Raw genomic sequence first — 18344 nt, forward strand, 5'->3', positions numbered from 1 at the left:
ACACAATAACAAATATCTCCTTCAGGCCACCTAAGAGATTAACACCATGGTTACTGCCATCTGATGCCATCTGATGTCATACTTTAACTTTAAAAAAGATTCTGAGAAACTTGCAGTAACTCTTTTCAATAACTGTGGTCATGCAATGGTTTTGATTATTAAACTCAACACAACACAAGGTTCCCTTTTAGAGGAGGTTTTTAACACCAACAAACATTAAACACATTGATAAATAACGCTGTGCTGCTGCTTGTTGCAAACTCTCTCAAAATGTTGCATCTCTCTGTGAAAGCAACCCCTAACTGTACAAGCTGCTTTTGGGTCGCCTGTGCCTGATGGTAATTAGACAAATAATGTTAAGTGGGAGTGTGACAGAGTGCGAGAACAGATTAACTTCAACTGGCTCTGAGCTACAAGATAAGGAACAGCCTCTTATCGCAGGAAACTGATTAAATGGAGGAAAAAGCACCGCCCAGGTAGGCACTGAGCAGAAAAACAGACCAACTACCTGAACGATATTAATTTTAAATGATCCTTCTTTATCTAATAAAAGTAGCTGCTATAAACTTATAATTGAAAAATATGCAACATTTTTCAAAAATCAAATCCTCCGGAAAACCCCCAAAAACTTTCCTCTCTGGGTGTTTTATTTCTCAAAACACACACACAAAATGGAATAAATGCATCTCCAGAATCCGCAGAGGTGTTTTAAAATGAACATGAACATAAAATATGAAATGTCACTGTCACTTACTTTAACGAAAAAAGGAAACCTACTTTCTATTTCAAAGACTTCAGAGAACAGTGGGAGTCAGTGGTGATGAAGGAATTGTAACACTAATATATTTTATATTCTTCCTGTATGTTCAAAAAGTAGTCCAATTGCTATAGTTGTGTGGTGGGTCACAGAAAATATTCTTAATAAACATGGTGTTGTTCCTGCAGCCAGGTCTGCAGCCAGGTCTGTTGATTCCTATGTAATCATATAATATACATATCATATACAGTTTCTATATAATTTCCTTTTGGGATAAATAAAGTATGGTTTAATTTGATTTAATTCAATTTAATTTAATTTTTATCAAAGAATAGAGGAGATTGACTTTGGTCTTATAACTTTAAAAAAAAAAGCATATTTTGTTTTAAGTGTAAACATTAAAAACATCATGGTAACCACAATTCACCATAACGTAACGCGGAACGACAATAACAAATATTATTTAACACATTCTCATTTTGAAAAATGTATTTGATATAATATACATATATTAGAAAATTTACGCGCGATTTGACAAAAACATGTAAATAATAAACCTCTCAAGGTTGGCGTTTTTAACGATGTAATTAGGCTGTGATTGAAAACATAATCATAATCAGATTAACTATAATATAACTACTCCTTTCCCACTTCTTTTCTTGCCAGATTAAAACCCTAGTAACGAGATTTTAAAAGTTAATAAAACACGGCGTCAAGCGTCCCCATGGTTACGGAAACAGCGTCCGTAAGAGCGTGGGGGCGTAGTGTATCATGGGAAAAAAAGCTGTTGTTAAATCAGTTCCATCTTTTTCTGATTATTGTCACGTACCAAGACAGGCGAAACGTTCCTAACTGTAACGCAAAGGTAAACGATATACATGGAAATTAATTGACTATTCTTTTGTTCGAAAATGTACAAAAAAGCGCACACGACTTACTTACTTGTTTGCATTTAGAGGTCATAGCGCGTAAGCATGCTAATGCTAAAATTAGCAGACTTGCTAATTCCACACCAATATAACTAACTACGAAAACTAACTTTATGCTTCTTATCTATACTGTTCCTCGTTTATTGGTGTTTTCTTTTTGTAATAATTTACTCAACAAACAGTCGCACAAACAGCTTAGATAAAAGTTTTATCTTACTCAATGTGTGCGTGTTCTGCCTCAGACTAATAATGTCTGAAGGGAGGATGCCCAACTGTCCTGCAGCAGCGTCCGAGCGCTTTAGCTCGACCCCAGTCAAGACCAGCCAAGGGAGAGACTTTCCCACAACCAAAGGTCTGGATAACGGCATTGTGTCCGAAGACGAGGACACATTCTCTCTGCTTTCTCCCATCTACCATGACAGTTTTGACAGTGATGTGGAAGAGCCAGAGCTTGCAGTTCACCAGACTTCACCGGGGCAAAGGGGCGACTCGCGGCCCTGCAAATCACCAGTCAGGTCTGCTGGGTTTTTAAAGATATTTTTTGTCGTTTGCATGGCGTTGTCTTAACATGCTTGTTTGTTGTATAGATGTGAGTTACCTAAAAAGCCGTCAGAGCAGATGTTCAGTGCAGCTGTGCAGCCTGCAGATTCACCCTCTCTCAGTGCATGGCAGATGTGGCTTTTAAACAAAGCCAAAGAGGATCGTCTTAAATTGGAAAAGAAAGCAGAAGAGGCAAGTTGTTGTTATTCTTTAGGTCAATTTTTGTAATAGTAAAGCAATGTCTATGTTTTTGCCATTAACTTGTTTTAGTCAGTGGCATTATTTGTTGCACCTCTTCTGAATCACAAACTAAAGCTTCTTATACCCCATAACTTAGGAACGCTTACTCAGAGAACAGAAAGAACGATGGGAAAGGGAAGAGGAGCAGAAAAAGATTGTCATGGAAGAAAAAATCCATGAGTGGCTTAGAATTAAAATGGAACAGGTAAAGGAGTGCATGTTTAAAATGAGGGCTTTTTTGTACACTTTTTAATTCTAAAGTGACGTTTTTATTGCCCTTTTTTTCTCATTGCAATTCTAGGAGAGGCAGGAGCAACTCCTAAAACAGAGGAAGGAGGAAGAGGAGATTCTGAGGAAGCAAGAGAAACAGAAGGAGATTGAACAAAAAGCTCAACGAAAATATAGAGAGTGGCTGCAGAAGAAGGATCAAGAAAAAACGGAAAAAGAAAAGAAAGAGAAGGTATTGTCTCTTTTTTTCTTTTCCTAAAAACTTCCCAGAAAAAATGAAATGTTAAGCTTTTTTTCTTGTATCTGACAGGAGGACGCTGCTCTGAAGGATGAGCAGGAGAGGGAGCGCCACAGGAGGGCAGAAGAAAAGTTTAAGGAGTGGCTGGCAAAAGCCAATGAAAAAAGCAAAACCAGTCCCAAATCACCTTGTTACCCAACAAGTAAGGTCATTTAAGTCATGAGGAAATTATTTACGGACACTATAATTAATCAGTCCCATATTCAATGTGTTTTTAATTCACACTACTAATGAAACTCAGACTGAATCAAATGTTTATGTTTAATTTTCCTCTGATATTTGTTATTTGTCCCTGTCATAATGGTTTATTCTCCTCCAGGCCCCTATGATAAATTGCACCCGGAACCCAGCTTCTACAATCCGATCCCCTGGAAGCCGATTCACATCCCTCCCCCAGAAACGCCCCCAAACACGAAGTCTACCAAGAAACCCCAGAAACAAAGAAAAAGCCACCAGAGTCCTTGTGCTGCTTTTAAAATGGGAAACACTGCGAGTGCAGCACATTTGCTGCAGAGGAGATGACACAGCGGGCTGAGGTTTACATCTGTAAGACTGGAGCTCGGATACAGTGATTGTACTGTGACTCAAGGACACCAGCGCAGCTCCTGGACTGAGACTCTGCTGAGTCACAGAGGGTTGTTTCCTCTTTTAAACGGTCGGGATTATGAAGACATACCACCATGTTTATACTTTAGTTTGTCACATTCTGTGACACATTAGTTCCATTTAGTTTGTAAGAAAAGATCTATAAATGATTGGAAATGTTTGAAAGACCTTACAGACATGTATGTTTTGTCCTGATACTTGAGTTTGCTTTCATACCTTGATAATATCTAGTAGAAATACTGGCTGGACGTTTTATAACTTGGAGCCTTTTATATATATATATATAAAAAATATATATATATAATCTGTGAACTCAATTAGTTTTGATTTCTTTTGTTATTTTTTTTTATAAAAGATCCTTAATCAAAGCTCTCTCCCCCTCTTGTCTTATTGGCCCCATCTCAGAGTGCTCAGCAAAAAACAGCGTTTAACCCCTTTTAATGAGGCATCAACCACAGAAAAGAAAGAAGGTGGCTGGTGGTCGCAGCCAAAGATAGACCCCAGCTTGCTCAAGTGCCCCTCACACTCACACATTGTTCTGTGTCCAGCTGTGCCTTGTTTGTCTGTGGGCTGAGATGACGACAGAAACGAGTGCGGGGGTGGAGAGAGCGCAGCTGATTCAGAGCAGCACGCTCATTCTGTGTTAGCATCTCACTGTGATGCCAATGTGTGAAGCCTGAGGTAAAATCATTTCAATTGCACTTTATGCTAGATTAACCGTGTTTAGGTACTAATTGCGTTGTTCTGCTGTGATTCAGCCTGACCTATTTCATGCTTAACCCCCGTCAGTTGTCAACTGCTGTGGAATGTGTTACTTGACAGTAGTCAGGTATGGGGCTAGTAAAGTGGGGCATTTTTGAGTAGCAAATAATTATGTGGTTTATCAGACTGCTTTTAAAACGAAAATGGTGTTTACAATTGGTTATGAGCATTTAATATACAGGGGGGATTTATTCTGTTTGCATACAGAGTGTCTTGAGCAAAATCTGTAACCCATAAAGTTTAAATTCAAAATATTCCTCCAGTTCTTTGGATCTTTGTGTTCTTCTGATTTATGACAATGTTGTAAGGTTTAACAAGTGAATCATACAGCAAAGCATCTACTGAACACACATGTTTTGATAATGAATCTTAAGTTTTAGGTCCTTGAGTTATTGTATCTGCCTCTTCCAGGTATTACATCCTATTATTGAGCCTGAATAGAAAACCAATATCCCAAGATGCAGTGGTGCAGGTGGGCTGGCAGTTGGAGACCACACCTGCCAAGACAGGTAGGAGGCGTGTCTTAAACTGTACCAGAATGAAAGTAAGGTTTAGTGGACACTGAGTGACAGTCTAAAGGGCAGAAGTACAGACTTTGGTATACTTTAAGACCATGGCTGATAGTGTAGCATAGATATAGAGACCGATTCAGAATGAAAAAACGTCTTGTGGATTTTAATTGGGACTTGTTCAGGAAGGCTAGGTGTTTTAATTCATTGTGGTGTATTTTTTTTCTTCCTTTGCTTCCTTTGCAAATCTCAATTGGACATACAGCCCCAGGACCATGTTGTCTGTTATGTTATGGCTCCTGTAAACCTCATTTTCTTCTTTTTCTCACAAAGGATGTGATTACCGTGTCTGTAAATAGTCTTGCTTATTATTGACACAACAAGGAGGGAACCAGTTCTGTTGCATGGAGGCACAGAGATCTGGAATTTTGTGTTTCAGCTCCCATGTTTTTGTCACAATGCAGTCTGCAGAGCCGGAGACTGAGGACTCTTTCGACTTTCTTTTTAAAATCATCCTGGTTGGGGATTCAGATGTTGGGAAGACCTGCATTGTGCAGAGTTTCAAATCTGGCATATTCATTGAGAAGCAGCAGAACACCATCGGGGTTGATTTCACTGTCCGCACCCTGGATATTGATGGGAAGAAGGTGAAGGTAGGCTCACTCTTATATCTAACACCCTCATTTAGACTTAGTTTAGCTCTGAATGAGTAAAGCAGACCACAGCTGGTTTTATAGGCTCATTTCAACATGTAATAAACGTTATCAGAAGATCTTTTTCTGTAAGGAGTGCATGGGTTTGTGGTATGAGTCTTAAAAGAAATAATGTCTTTACTTGTATGAGCTGATCAGTGTTTTTTTTTCCTTCAGAGAAAGAGGAGTGCCTGACTGCCTTGTTTCAATAATAGCACCTGTGTGTTAGCTTTGTGGGTGTGTTGGTTTACACGGTCATCTTACAAATTGAATTAAGTTCTTCATAGTTTGAGGTTGTGTCACTAAAGCATTCTTAAGGAACAACTACATCACTTTAAACGCTGTATTCTGGTGATACCTAGCCCACATTGTGTAACTATGTAACCCGTACTTGTGTTGTTGCAGATGCAGGTGTGGGACACTGCTGGTCAGGAGCGTTTCCGCACCATAACTCAGAGCTACTACCGCAGCGCCCATGGAGCGATGGTGGCCTACGACATCAGCCGACGCAGCACCTTTGAATCTGTTCCCCTCTGGATCAGAGAGGTGGAGCAGTATGGAGCTGCCAGCGTGGTACTGATACTCATTGGTATGTAAAATGAAAACAGGCCGGACCTTTTATGTTGGTCCGTAAACCCCAAAGCACATTCATACTGTGGGGTGTGCATGCCACTGTGCTACTTTTAACCCTATTAAGCTTATTAAAGCAGGCATTGTCACAGTTTCTCCTCCTTCAAGACAAAGGAAGTGTTTCAAATGAGTTTTCATGTAAGTATTTTTAATGATGATGAACCAAATATCCTTTTTAAGCATCTATTTCACAGGAAAGAAATCCAGGATATTTCAGTCAGGGGTCAACAGGCAGTAACCTTTTTAAAAATTAATGAGAACAATCAATAACTCAACAGTTACAATGCAACAAAGCTGGAAAATTAAACGTAGCAAAGAAATATCGCTTGTAAAACCCCTTAAAAAAAAAAAGAAGAAATCACCACAGTGGAAGAATGTCCAATTAGCTTTTTTTTATTTTGTTAAAAGAAAAACTTAGATGTGACACAAAACAATTGAACGTAATAGCTCAAACAACCAACTTTGAATGCTGTCTCTGCCTCCAATTTCATGGCAACTAATCACATTTTATGTCAAACTAATGACATTTTGGGTTTCAGACGGTAATTCTCAGGTTTCAGCTTCATCAGTTCTTCTGTTGTTGTTGTTTTTTTTAAAACTTGGCTTTTAGATGGTTAACCAGACAGAACATGTCCAAAGTTCTCACTGTACTTTATTAGACTTAACAGTATATTAGCTTCTTTTTTTAATATACCAAGAACCTACGCCACAATCCAACTGAGAAAATTCTACCTGGGTTCATTTAGCCATGTTTTTGCTAAAAACTGTAATAAGCACATGCAACGTGAACTAATCATAATCTACAGTTTTGTGAAGTTTTTGGTAGCGGTGCATCGATTCTGAAATTGTGGGCCGATACCTCGACTGATTCTGAAAATACTAGTTTGGCTGACAGCACAGAAGCCAATACAGATTGTATTGGCTAATGCCAAGGAAATAATGAAATACAAATTATAAGAAATAACTATTTCAGCCCCCAATTACACCAAGTTGGAAAGAAAGAAAGAAGTTAAAAGGTATTATTCTTAAATCATTACCAACTCAATGAATTTAGTGCTTACAAAACCCAACATTTTTTTTTTTGTGTCCAACAAAATCAAATGTAAGTATATCTCGTCAGGTTCTCTTAATCTATGCATAGTCGGCATTACACCACCAGGACCACTGCCATTGGTCGATATAATCGTATTTACTGATGGACCGATTGCAGCCAATGAGCTGAATATAGTCACATATCCGTGGATCTCTTTTCTTTGGAGATTTGGATGTTATTCACACCAAAATGCAGAGAAAATTTAATTATATTCCAGTTGATTACTTTAACACATTTATTTAAGAAAAGAAGCTCCACCTTTTTAAATGTAAGGATATAAATCCTTTCTTCGTAATTTTCCTGCGTCATCTGTTGGAAAAACGTTTATTTTATTCAAACTTAACTATTGTAATTCAAACATATGTGATGCGGTACCAGTTTTGGAGATATCTGCTCCCCTTCTGTTTCGCCACCTCAGGCAATAAATCCGACCTTCATGCGCAGCGACGGGTGTTATTCGAGGATGCGTGCACTCTGGCAGAAAACCACAGCGCGCTGGCTGCTCTGGAGACCTCAGCCAAGGAGGCGCAGAACGTGGAGGCTGCCTTCATCCTCATGGCCCGGGAGCTGATGGCCCGCAACGGCATGACCATCACAGACGAGTCCTCCCAGAACTCTTTACAATTCATTTTGAGTGACAACTCTCACCCAGTCCAGGTAACTGCGTCCTCAGATAAAAAGTGTGGGTGCTGAACTGTTATTTGTATAGAGTACAAGTATTTGTTGCAACTCTGAATATTCGGCTTACAGGTATCTGTGATAGGTTTGTCCTCCAGTCAAAAACAAAATGTGCATGTTGTGTTTGTTAGAAAGTGGGCTTTGTATACGTTTGAACTTTAAGTATTCATAAAGTTTGATGGATCTGTAGTACAGGTTTGTAAATGGTATTTGATTATCAAATGTATTTTTGTAATATTCTTCATGGGTTAAGTCTACACCGACACAGTCCAGCAACATTTCCACTGAACATGCAGAATCTTGTGGTTTTTTTCTTCCTTTTTAATTGTTCTTTCACACATTATGGCTTTTACATTACACGAACAGAGCTCTACATTCTCCCCATGCACTCCATATATTGTTACTCCTGCTATTTAGAAATATAACAATCAAAAGAAACCTTCACTGGTGCTGCGGCTGTCATTAAAGTCTGATACTGAAATTTACATAAATTTCTCATAAGATTTCTTTATCATATTAAACCATTTGGTAAAAAAATATTTTTTTGCCATTTCTGTGGACACCAGTTAATCTGTCAACTTCACAATAAAATATTTTTAAAAAATGTAATATAACTTGATCGTACCTTTAGAAGAACTAGACTGAATGCCAGCAGCTTAACCTCTTGAGCGTTAATGAATACAAATTTATGCTGATTTAAAACTTAAAAAGCTACAGAGGACCCACAGAGGTGTCTACATTTTGTGAAAGGTAAGGCGACACATAATCTGCGTGAAAAATAACAAACAAAACACATCATCATCAGAAAGATAAGCGCTTTTCAGGCCTCTCTGCATCACTCTGAACATCGTCCAGCTGGACAGGTGTAACCATGTTTGAAATGAGCCACAACTTTGCAGATGTTTTATTAAAGACTGAACGCAGTAACGTGTGTAAGTCAACAACTACAGTGTTGTCATTAACAATTAATGTGTGCTGTAAAAGACTAGAAAGCTGATACGAGTCCTTCACTGTATTGTGTAAATATATGAAAAACAAATGGAACCAGAGCTTACGAAACTCGTCCTACTCCAGAGGCCACCCTTCCTGCTGGAACACTAGTTCCACTGCCTCTTTGACATCATGCACCACGAAAGACGGCTGCGTGAGAATGGGGTCAAAGCGGAAGTCCCTGTGGCCGTGGAAGATGCGTTGCTCGGTGACTGTTTGCGCTGGGTCTGAGGGCAGCTCCTGCTGTTCTCTGCTGTACACCCCTGTGCACACCAGGATGGAGCTGCACCCCTCGGGCAGGTCCTCCTCTGAGCCATACACACTTGTTGCTCCTCCTAACTCAGCAGATGTCATTTTAGGGGTGTCGTCGACAGCTTCTGCCATGGGCTCCGCACCTCCTCTGCCACTTTTTGCCTGCATTTGGGCCCTTGTGCGACGAGAGGCCTGGAGGTAGCGATTGTAGAGGTTGGCACCGTAAATGTCTGCCATGGGGTTATCACTGAAAAAACAGTTGAGCGGCAACACATTAAAAGGATCTTTAAAAACAAAGCAAATGTCGTGTGTGGTGGGAAAAAAAAAGTAAAAATAGTGTTCAAGTATCATTTTGAAAATGACTTTTGACTCACCCTATGGCATACAGCCTCTTAACAGGTGTGGTCCAGCCGAGTTTCTCAGCCTGCTGCCTGATCAGCAGCTCAGCATAATTATACGTCACCACACTTGGTTTACCAATCAAAGCCTCGTACTTCAGCTCATTGCCTGTGACCTTCTTGTACAAACTCTCCAAGCACACCAGGAACATGCCGTGGCCAAACCTGCAACACATGGACTACGCAGTGAGAGCACTGCCCTAACCCTACAGATTGAATGTTTCAGAGTGTGATGCGCATGTGTACCTTGGATTCTTTGCCTCCGCCATCCACAGCAGGTCCATGTTACAGGCCAGGACCGGGATGTGAGGATACTGCGGCGGACTCCAGGTTTTGCCTGGGTTTCCACTACTTAGGAGCACATCAACAATAAGCTGGAGGTTGGTTTCCCATCTGATTGGCTCACCAAACAAGATAACAGCTGCAGAATAACAGAAATCAAAGAAAGGACTATATAAAAACAACCAACCTGTAACTGTTAATTGTCAGGAATCATGTATATATATTATCTGCATGTGGAAACGTACCATCTATTGGCCGTAAGCCTTTAGTGGGTGGAATCTGTAACGCATTGTTCACAATAAGCAGAATGCCTAACTCATCTGTAATAACATAAACAGGCTTCAATTTTAATTTTACTTACACCGTCTTTGGGCCTCCTGTTGTGATCCACAACATCTAAGACAGGGTATGCATCTCTGAGCATATCGATTGTAACAACATCCTCAAAGCCCAGGCTAGCATTTGATGGGTTAAAGGAAAAGAAATCAGTGACAGAGCTTCACAGACCCAGCAAAGGCAACAAAGGGTACAAAGATTGAATACTGATAACAACGTGGAGCATGAACAAAAACACACTGAATAAATAGAATGTGTACACTTGGCTTAGGTCAACAATCAGAATGAGAGCAGGAACCAGTGTCAGTCAGTTAAGAGAGGATACTTGTGAGCGACTTCCTCCACAGGTCCCTGTCCTGAGACCAACACGCACATTTTGTGAAACTGTGTAAACATTCGCAGAGGACTGTGAGACAGCATCACCTGGTCTGGAGACACCTGAGAGAAACAGAACAAATGACGGGTGTCAAAGAAAACCAAGGCAAGGTAACAGCAAGCTGACGTGTTCAGTTTACCTCCACCTCCAGCAGATGTGACAGATGTTCCGCTTTGGCCTGCCTCATGCAGTTCCCAGCGTTGGTGACAAACACAACCGGCACCTTGTACTTCCCATTGCGGTCCACCAGGCTCCTGAAGCACTGCTTGGCTGCGGGGATCAGAGTCCTGCCTCGGACCAGCACCCCATCGATGTCAAAGAGGAGCCCGAAGGAGTCGGGGCCCTGAGGAGGGAGCTGGGTCATAGAGTGGCGGATTGCAGTATGAACACATAAGGTGGTTCATTAACTTTTTAATTTCATTAACAATTTGAGCTGCCTCAAAAAGTGACTTCATCACTTTACATGTGTTGAACTCAATGAGACTTTGTTCTCAGAGTTGCTTACAACAAAGGGTTTGATTGAAATAGATTACTCACTGATAATAGCAGAGACAGGGGCTATAAATGTTGTAATGAGGGCTGTTCCCATTTGAACTGCCAGCCCTTGAATCACAACTTCTACCTCCTTTCAGATTTACACATTTTACTGAAGCATTCACTTACATGACTATAATTTCTTGAGGTGGTAGGCGAAGTGTTTGCTTGTTTGGCTGCTCCCTCACAGCTCGATTTCAGCAGCTGCCAGACACCTCTAAAAGACCTCACTCTCTGCATGTCTCCTGGCACTTGCGTGGAAAAGCTCCGGCGGGTAAACAACAACAGACACGTCCGAGCTCGCTTTCAGTTAATGTGATAACTGCCGATTCAGTGATTTTAACAGCTAAAGGAACGGATCATATCTACAGAAGTGAGTGTCAATACTCAGTTTAAGCGCAGCCTCTTCATGCTGTTCATGTGGCTGCCTCCATTCAACAGGTACAACCGCCCGCACTACTAGCTAATGACAGTCCGGACGCATGCGCAATGGAGCTGGAGAGCTTCACGGTTGCGCCGGAGCTTAACCAACCGGAAACACATGCGCTCGTTTTTCATTTTCGTGGAAAAGAAACTGATCAATTCACAAGGACATTTTAGGGGGTTATTGTATTTTGGCAGCATGAATGTGAGAATAAACTTTCAGTTTAACAGGTCACGACATATTCTAAATTCAAATACTCACAAGTAAATGTTTTTTTTCTTCATTATTTTCAACATTTGATAAAACTCAACAACAGCAAAATATGGAGTTACTTTAGATTTAATCTTTTGTTTAACTTGAACCTTTCTTTTGTAGATTTTAAATATAATTTCCACTATGATGACTAGAAGCACGTCAAATTTTTTTTTCAGAGCATGTTTAGTTTAAGAACATAAAATTACACTTTGAAATATTTTGTCAGGAAACAAAAGTTTTATCTTCTTAGAACCAGGCAACAAAGAGTATTTGGTATAGTAGGAGTACACACGTTAACAAATTACAGTAAACTCTTTGCATTATAACTGATCAACACAATAGTCTTCTGAAAATTCCCTGAATGTTACCAGAATCAAATGTTTTCTGTGTTTTATCCACCGTATATCTGAGCAGTGAATGTGTAGTGAATAAGTTAGAACATGAAAACTAGATTGGTGACAAGCAACACTCACCTTAACATTACCACAGAGTAAACACAATTCCCCTAAAATTAACCTTTCTCTTCCAAAGCAGGACAGTGAGCCCCTTACCACACAAAAACCGAGAAGTAACCTGGTCTCCAAACTGCCTTTGAGTTTAATCAATATAATGAAGCAAAAGTGCATTCAATGGTTTAAAATCACAGTAACAGAAGATTTTTATTGGTTCAAAGTACAGAATATCAATTACATTCAGTCCATGTATCAGTAACAAACAAGACAGTAGGCATCCATGACAGCAATAAACACAGGAAGACATTATAGTGGGCATATAATGACATTCCTCAGTTAAATCTCAGCTCATTTTCCAGTCCATAGATTTTAGCCTTCAGTGCCATCAGCTCCCCCTGAACCTTTTTCGTCCTTGTATTCGTCTGCCGTACCTCATGCAGAATGGCTAGGTCCTGGTTTGGCCCAATAGTTAAGGTAACCTAATGAATTAAGGGTATATTAGCGATCTCACAACGCAAACAGTGAAAAACATTGAAATATTTCTTAATTTTGCTTTTCTTTAAAACTACATGACTTATTGTCAAATCAAGCTTGTCATATCAACATAAAACTAACTTAAAAAGACGGCACACTTGTCTTCTTACCTTGAGCAGCTGTTTTTCTACATCTTTGAGCTTCTGTCTCAGGTGTTTCAGGTCCGTCTTGAAGCCCTCCACCTCCATGACCCTCCTCTTCTCCAAAGCTTCATAACGCTGAGTCATCAGCTGGAGACGCTTGGCCATTTTGTCTGAACGCTCCTGCACACATAAAGTAGTATTATTATTCAAGAAAAAAAGTAGTCATCAATGAACCATAAGATGTATATATGAGGACTGTGCAGACATAAGAATTCTTCAAACAAGTGAACCTTGAATATTTCCCTGCCCACGTCTCCTTCCTCCCTGATCTGGGAGAGATCTGTCTCAAGAGAAATACACTGCTCTCTGTACATCTCTGCCAGGCGGTGAGCTTGCTTCAAGTCCTCCTGCAATGTCTGATAAAACAGTTATAACAAAAGTCAAAACAAGCCAATGACATCCTTCATGTAAGACAAAGGTAAACAGTAATTATAATGCTACCTTCAGCTCTTCCTTGTGTGCCTGGTCCATCTCTGGCCGTGGTTGAGGGAGGAGAGGGGCTGTGCTGCTGCTGCTGGGCTGCCACGTTCTCCCCAGCTCAGCACTGACAGGCCGAGCCTTTCTCAGACGGTTATGGCAAGAGTCTAACTCCCTCAGCAGCCGATCCTTTTCCACCATCCAGCTCTTCTCGAGAGCCCGAGTGTCAAACTTCAGCTGTAAGAAATCTCTGGTGCTCTCATGCAACAGGTTCTGAGTCCGCTGGAGCCTGACGTGTCAGTGGAGTTCATAACATACAGAGTTATGTTTTTACAAATGACCAACGTTTAGAGAGTGGAAGTGCTTGAAGTGTTTCATTTAAAAAATAATACTGCAGGTCATCCAACGTCATAAACGAGACTCACCTATCAGTTAGTGCTGCGATGCGTTCCTGGTCTTTTTGCCGTTGCGCGTGCGCCTCCTCCGTTTTAATTCTCCGATCCTCCAGCAGAGCCTCGATCTGCTCTTTGGCCAGACGAGTCTGTTCCTCCATCTGAGCCTGCAGCGCCTCCACCTGGAACACGACTCACACAATTACACAAAAAGCCATCACCAAAACTGTGTTAATACAGACACTCAAGAGAAAGATATGCTTAACTTTGCTGTCATCATCTCTCAAACACATTTACACAACAAAGTCGGGTTTCATGCGTACATGAGTTGGAGCCCCACCTGTAGCAACAACGTCTGGTTGTCGTTCTTGTACTGTTCCAGGCTCTCTCCACCAACCCTATCTGCTGATTTTGTCCTCCTGCTACTCTCTGCTCGAACATGAAATCAAAGTCGAAAAGTTGTTATTCATTTTAAAAGCCTTTTCTTTTGAAAAGGAGTTGTTTTCAAACCTTTTGCAGTTGCAGCTGGTTTTAACTTTGTTGGCCTGAGATTGAGATTTTCCTCAGATCTGGACTCTGGGCGCTTCTGTGTAACAGTAACCTGAAATCACAGAAATCATGTTTTCAAGACATATTTGGCACAGACAGTGCCAGAGGGTTTTCTTTTCCTGTTGTAGACAAAAAGAAGACATGTCAAGCAGCGATAAGGACAGTTCATCATTTAAGTGGGCTTGAAAACAATTCAACATAAAGCATCAATTCAAGGCCAAACACTGGGAAATCGTCTGTTTAGTCAATTTTCTAAAATTGGGAAGTAAAATCAGCAATTCCAGGAATTTTAAAAGTTCGAAACGTTCCATGAGAAGTAAAAGGTATTTATGTGAATTTAAGGGATATAATGGGAATAAACTGGAAAATTGAAGGTTGGGAACTTAAATACAGTCAGTAAATATACTGTTGGATAATCTAGGCTAAAACAATCATGCAAATACAGTTAAATATCTATGCTATTCCTCAATAACAGGCACATAGCACACTACTGCCTGCATGCACTGTGCATTCCTCCATCACATGCACAGATGATTAGAGCCACTCTTTTGAGCCCAAAGACTACATAAAGTCATGCAAGTTTTGATGATATTATGAGGTAGAGTTATTTGTTCTATGGTGCTAAAAGTTTACCTAGAAACTAGGCTATCCCATGGAAAGTTTCTGAAAATTTACCAGGAATTTTCCACCCCTTTGCAACCCTACTTCCCACCAATTTAATACCAACTTCATACCACTCCCTTAACAATTGTGCTGTAAATCACAATTTAATCGTCTAATAGCTGATGCTATGTAATGCTAAAGACATTTTGTCATAGGATTAGAGTAAAGTCTAACATTAAAAAACCTCCAGTCTTGTAGATCTATACCAGTCAATGCCATGAAATGCTGCATGTTCCAAATATCTGATGCAAGAAAGGCTTATTGTGAAGTGAGCATGCACCTTGTGAGGAGGTTCCCGGTAAAAATATGTGATCTCTCCTGCATCAGGACCAACAAGGGCAAGAAGGTGTTGGATTTTCTTTCTGTCCTCCAATTCTCTGCAAAACAACAACTTGACAATGAGACAGTTTTATGCACATTATGAAGAGAGTAAAGCAAAACACTTTAAATGAAGATTTTGATTTGATAGGTGACTGGTTGACGACTGTTTATTCAACAGTGGCCAAGCAGTCCCAACCCGGCAGCAAATATTTGCAAGGGGTTTGATAAATGGTCTGAAACTGATCAAGGATCAGTTGTCTGCGACTGATTGTGATTCATACGCAACCACTCACAGATCAGCTGAGGACCACTCGCAAGTGGAAATGCAACTGCTTGTTTGGTTGGGGAGCAAACCGGTAGTGGTAATATACAACAGAATATCTATAGTGTTGATTAGTGTTTTTCCCTGTGATTGGTGGATGCCAGGGTTGCGTTGACTAGTCTTCAGCCCAGTGTGACTCGACCCATTAAAGCCTGAGAGTCGGAATGAAAAGTAGAAATAATATTCAGAATATCTAGCTGCAGTAAATCAGATGGGCAAAAAACGCACTGGTATTAACCTGGTAAAGGTTTTCACTGCAGCCATTTCAACAGATTAATTGTTTAAGGATAAGCAGGGGAGAAATAAAAACAATAATCATTGTTTTATCTGGAACAGTGCACCTACCTGATCTTTAGTCTGTCATTTTCTGCATAAAGCCGCAGAGACTGCTCTCTCTCTTGGAAGAGGTAGACCTGCATGTCACTCAGAGCATTTTGAAGCTCTGCGATCTCTCCCTCACGCTGCCGTACCTCCCACTGCAGTTTATGCTGGGAGGGCAAGGACACAGAAGATCAGGAACAGACAACTCACTCAGTTTCTGGCACAGCTTCTAATCACCGTCATACTGATACTCCAAACTCCTACCTGGTCTTCTGTGATGCCTTTATACTTCTCCAGCATCTGCAGCATCTCCTCGTGCTCACCATCATACTGAGCAATCTTCTGTCTGTAGAACTCCAGCAGCTCCCTGGAAGGACGCAGGTACGCCAGACGCTCATGGATGGGGGGAAGTGGGGAGTCGGTTTCATGTCCTGGGGTATGAAAGTTTGCTCTGAAGGAAAAAAAAGACTTTATGAGCAATTTTGAGGATGATGAAACAATGCACAAATGTCTCATCTGGATAACAAAGACTTACTACTAAATCTTTAGACATTCAACCTTAAGAGTTATGACATCAGGAACCCTGTGGATGTGTGGTGTATGTCTGCAGCAGGCTTTAGACACATCAACACCGGATTACGCAGGCATTTAAACTCATTTAAGGAGTGAAGTTCAAGACCATCCATAAGGGATGAGACAGACACAGCAGGGAACCAAAGGAGATTACATTCAAAAGCATTATATATGTCTCATTTTCTGCTATAGCAACAGTTTTTCTTTCTTTTTCAGAACGATAACAAAAATGCCCGTTTTCCTGTGTGTTAAGTGGTCTTACCTGTGAGGAGTTGCATGTTTTGTTGGAGATCCCATCCCAGCAGAAAACACTGGAAACAGCAGTGGAAAAATTCTTTGTTATGTACAGACACTGGATGGCAAACTTTTGTCATTAGCACTGAAAAAGAGCTTGTTGTTGAAGGCTTAACATGCACACTCTGAGATAGCAGTTGCCTGTACAAGGACATGAACACAGAGAGTGGGATTTATCCAGCATATTGGGTAGAAATATTCTGCTTGCTACTTTTTATTCAAATAATCTCTATGGTGTTTTAAAAAGTAGTCAATACAATTTGCTTGTATATGCAAAACCTTTGTGTTATTGTACCGTTACCAATTTGATGAATCAACAAAATTGAGTACATGACAGAGCAGGGCAGATGACTTGGTTTATATGGCTTTATAAGCATCTTTATCTTTAACAGTGACAATTGCATTACAGAAAGAACACCAAGCCCAATTACAACATTTTATTATGTATAAAAAACAGCCTGACAAAGTCATTAAATGAGTCTATAAGAAATAATTTTTAGCTTAATAGTGCTTAAGATAACAGCAGTTTCTGTTACCATCTATGGTTATGTGTCTCGCCTTAAGGGAATTATCTGTTTAAGACTGGATCAGCCTATTTAAAATTACTAATATATATATATATATATATAATAAACTATTCTACATAATGTAATATACAAGAGTTACAGATCTTTTTAAAAACAGATTTACAGTTAATTTAGATTATTAAAAAAAAGGCGAATTTACATATTTTAAGGGTGAAATTTAGAAATTATGATAAGAATAGCCTGTACAGATGGCTTGTTCAGCATGTACACAAAGTCTTGCATCCCTGTTGCCATGGATTGGGCGGCGGGGGGAGTGGGACATCTAAACAGTTGTCTAAAAGCCCAAGTAGTGCAGCAACATATGTGTCAACATATTTCAAACGAATTCAGCAAACAGTTCCACTTACTTGAGCACACTAAGTAAACATCTGAATTCACACTAACTTAACATGGGATTTTAAGGCAACATACAACTAATTTTTACATACCAGTCAAAGTGTTTCTTAAGACTGAGCTTCTCTGTTGAGTATATCCGCGGTGATGTTTTTTTAAAACCCGGAAGTATCCGCCTCTTCATCTTCTTCGTGGGAAACTCGGCCAAAGACGCTGTTGCCGCCACCTAGCGGCTGACTGTGCTACAGTGGAGCGTGGATGATTAACATAATGACACGAATCATTCATAATTTGAAAATAAAAAATATTGAGAAATACTTTGGGTGAGAAGCTATTTTTTTTACTGTGAAGTAAGAGTTACTGGATGATTACTGCACCAAAACAGCGACAATTTAGTCAAGTTCACTATGAAACAAACGTTAAACGGTTATCCCTTCAGTATAAAAGTCTAAATGACAGATTCCAGGAGAAAAAAATTGCTAAAAGAAAGTTGCACAAAAGCGGTATATAAGGGCATGTAATGTTTTGAATAATAAACTTGACTACAGTCATGAAAAAAAACTTTATTTTTTACCGACTTAAACTTGTCTTGTTATGAAAATCATAGCCGGAAAATCTCTAACTTAACTAACTT

At 40.0% G+C, this 18344-nt stretch overlaps 4 protein-coding genes across 7 annotated transcripts; 2 read left to right on the forward strand and 2 right to left on the reverse strand.

Moving 5' to 3' along the window:
* The first annotated feature begins 1526 nt into the window (after positions 1-1526).
* LOC140306866 (coiled-coil domain-containing protein 34-like) lies at positions 1527-3875 on the forward strand. Its single transcript, XM_072385483.1, has 7 exons — positions 1527-1622; positions 1929-2201; positions 2274-2418; positions 2564-2671; positions 2768-2926; positions 3005-3134; positions 3312-3875. The coding sequence occupies exons 2-7, from the start codon at positions 1936-1938 to the stop codon at positions 3512-3514; spliced, it is 1011 nt and encodes a 336-aa protein (XP_072241584.1). The 5' UTR covers positions 1527-1622; positions 1929-1935; the 3' UTR covers positions 3515-3875.
* A 146-nt stretch (positions 3876-4021) lies between these two features.
* On the forward strand, positions 4022-8177 carry LOC140306867 (ras-related protein Rab-19-like). Of its 2 annotated transcripts, XM_072385485.1 has the most exons (5): positions 4022-4279; positions 4772-4869; positions 5334-5522; positions 5967-6150; positions 7703-8177. In XM_072385485.1, the coding sequence occupies exons 2-5, from the start codon at positions 4819-4821 to the stop codon at positions 7975-7977; spliced, it is 699 nt and encodes a 232-aa protein (XP_072241586.1). In that variant the 5' UTR covers positions 4022-4279; positions 4772-4818; the 3' UTR covers positions 7978-8177. The 2 variants fall into 2 exon arrangements, with proteins under 2 accessions (XP_072241586.1, XP_072241585.1); XM_072385484.1 differs by lacking the exons at positions 4022-4279; positions 4772-4869 and having other exon boundaries at positions 5120-5522.
* Positions 8178-8262: 85 nt separating this feature from the next.
* hdhd5 (haloacid dehalogenase like hydrolase domain containing 5) lies at positions 8263-11624 on the reverse strand. 2 transcript variants are annotated; one of them, XM_072385482.1, is made up of 8 exons: positions 11260-11624; positions 10736-10939; positions 10546-10658; positions 10246-10339; positions 10130-10163; positions 9849-10023; positions 9579-9767; positions 8263-9451 (listed from the first exon to the last, which is right to left on the reverse strand). In XM_072385482.1, the coding sequence occupies exons 1-8, from the start codon at positions 11368-11370 to the stop codon at positions 9028-9030; spliced, it is 1344 nt and encodes a 447-aa protein (XP_072241583.1). In that variant the 5' UTR covers positions 11371-11624; the 3' UTR covers positions 8263-9027. The 2 variants fall into 2 exon arrangements, with proteins under 2 accessions (XP_072241583.1, XP_072241582.1); XM_072385481.1 differs by having other exon boundaries at positions 10736-10951.
* An 838-nt stretch (positions 11625-12462) lies between these two features.
* Positions 12463-17893, reverse strand: ccdc77 (coiled-coil domain containing 77). Of its 2 annotated transcripts, none has more exons than XM_072385480.1 (12): positions 17806-17893; positions 16759-16807; positions 16188-16374; positions 15948-16090; positions 15240-15336; positions 14258-14348; positions 14088-14176; positions 13781-13929; positions 13380-13644; positions 13169-13294; positions 12906-13058; positions 12463-12740 (listed from the first exon to the last, which is right to left on the reverse strand). In XM_072385480.1, exons 2-12 carry the CDS (start codon positions 16791-16793, stop codon positions 12594-12596), a joined length of 1482 nt encoding a protein of 493 aa, XP_072241581.1. In that variant the 5' UTR covers positions 16794-16807; positions 17806-17893; the 3' UTR covers positions 12463-12593. The 2 variants fall into 2 exon arrangements, with proteins under 2 accessions (XP_072241581.1, XP_072241580.1); XM_072385479.1 differs by having other exon boundaries at positions 14088-14179.
* Positions 17894-18344: the final 451 nt, after the last annotated feature.

Source organism: Leuresthes tenuis, unplaced genomic scaffold (assembly GCF_036924035.1).
Source record: "Leuresthes tenuis unplaced genomic scaffold, fLeuTen1.0.hap1 SCAF_5, whole genome shotgun sequence".
NCBI classification, from domain to species: Eukaryota; Metazoa; Chordata; class Actinopteri; order Atheriniformes; family Atherinopsidae; genus Leuresthes; species Leuresthes tenuis.

Coding starts and splice junctions, on each gene's coding strand:
- LOC140306866 (XM_072385483.1), top strand. CDS start 1,936: ATGTCTGAAGGGAGGATGCCCAACTGTCCTGCAGCAGCGTCCGAGCGC. Junction 2,202..2,273: donor CCCTGCAAATCACCAGTCAG/GTCTGCTGGGTT, acceptor TTTGTTGTATAG/ATGTGAGTTACCTAAAAAGC. Junction 2,927..3,004: donor AAAAAGAAAAGAAAGAGAAG/GTATTGTCTCTT, acceptor TGTATCTGACAG/GAGGACGCTGCTCTGAAGGA.
- LOC140306867 (XM_072385484.1), top strand. CDS start 5,274: ATGGAGGCACAGAGATCTGGAATTTTGTGTTTCAGCTCCCATGTTTTT. Junction 5,523..5,966: donor TTGATGGGAAGAAGGTGAAG/GTAGGCTCACTC, acceptor GTGTTGTTGCAG/ATGCAGGTGTGGGACACTGC. Junction 6,151..7,702: donor CGTGGTACTGATACTCATTG/GTATGTAAAATG, acceptor TCGCCACCTCAG/GCAATAAATCCGACCTTCAT.
- hdhd5 (XM_072385481.1), bottom strand. CDS start 11,370: ATGCAGAGAGTGAGGTCTTTTAGAGGTGTCTGGCAGCTGCTGAAATCG. Junction 10,659..10,735: donor CACATCTGCTGGAGGTGGAG/GTAAACTGAACA, acceptor TGTTTCTCTCAG/GTGTCTCCAGACCAGGTGAT. Junction 9,768..9,848: donor GCGGAGGCAAAGAATCCAAG/GTACACATGCGC, acceptor CATGTGTTGCAG/GTTTGGCCACGGCATGTTCC.
- ccdc77 (XM_072385479.1), bottom strand. CDS start 16,793: ATGGGATCTCCAACAAAACATGCAACTCCTCACAG. Junction 14,180..14,257: donor ACCAGCTGCAACTGCAAAAG/GTTTGAAAACAA, acceptor TTCATGTTCGAG/CAGAGAGTAGCAGGAGGACA. Junction 13,930..14,087: donor ACCAGACGTTGTTGCTACAG/GTGGGGCTCCAA, acceptor GTCGTGTTCCAG/GTGGAGGCGCTGCAGGCTCA.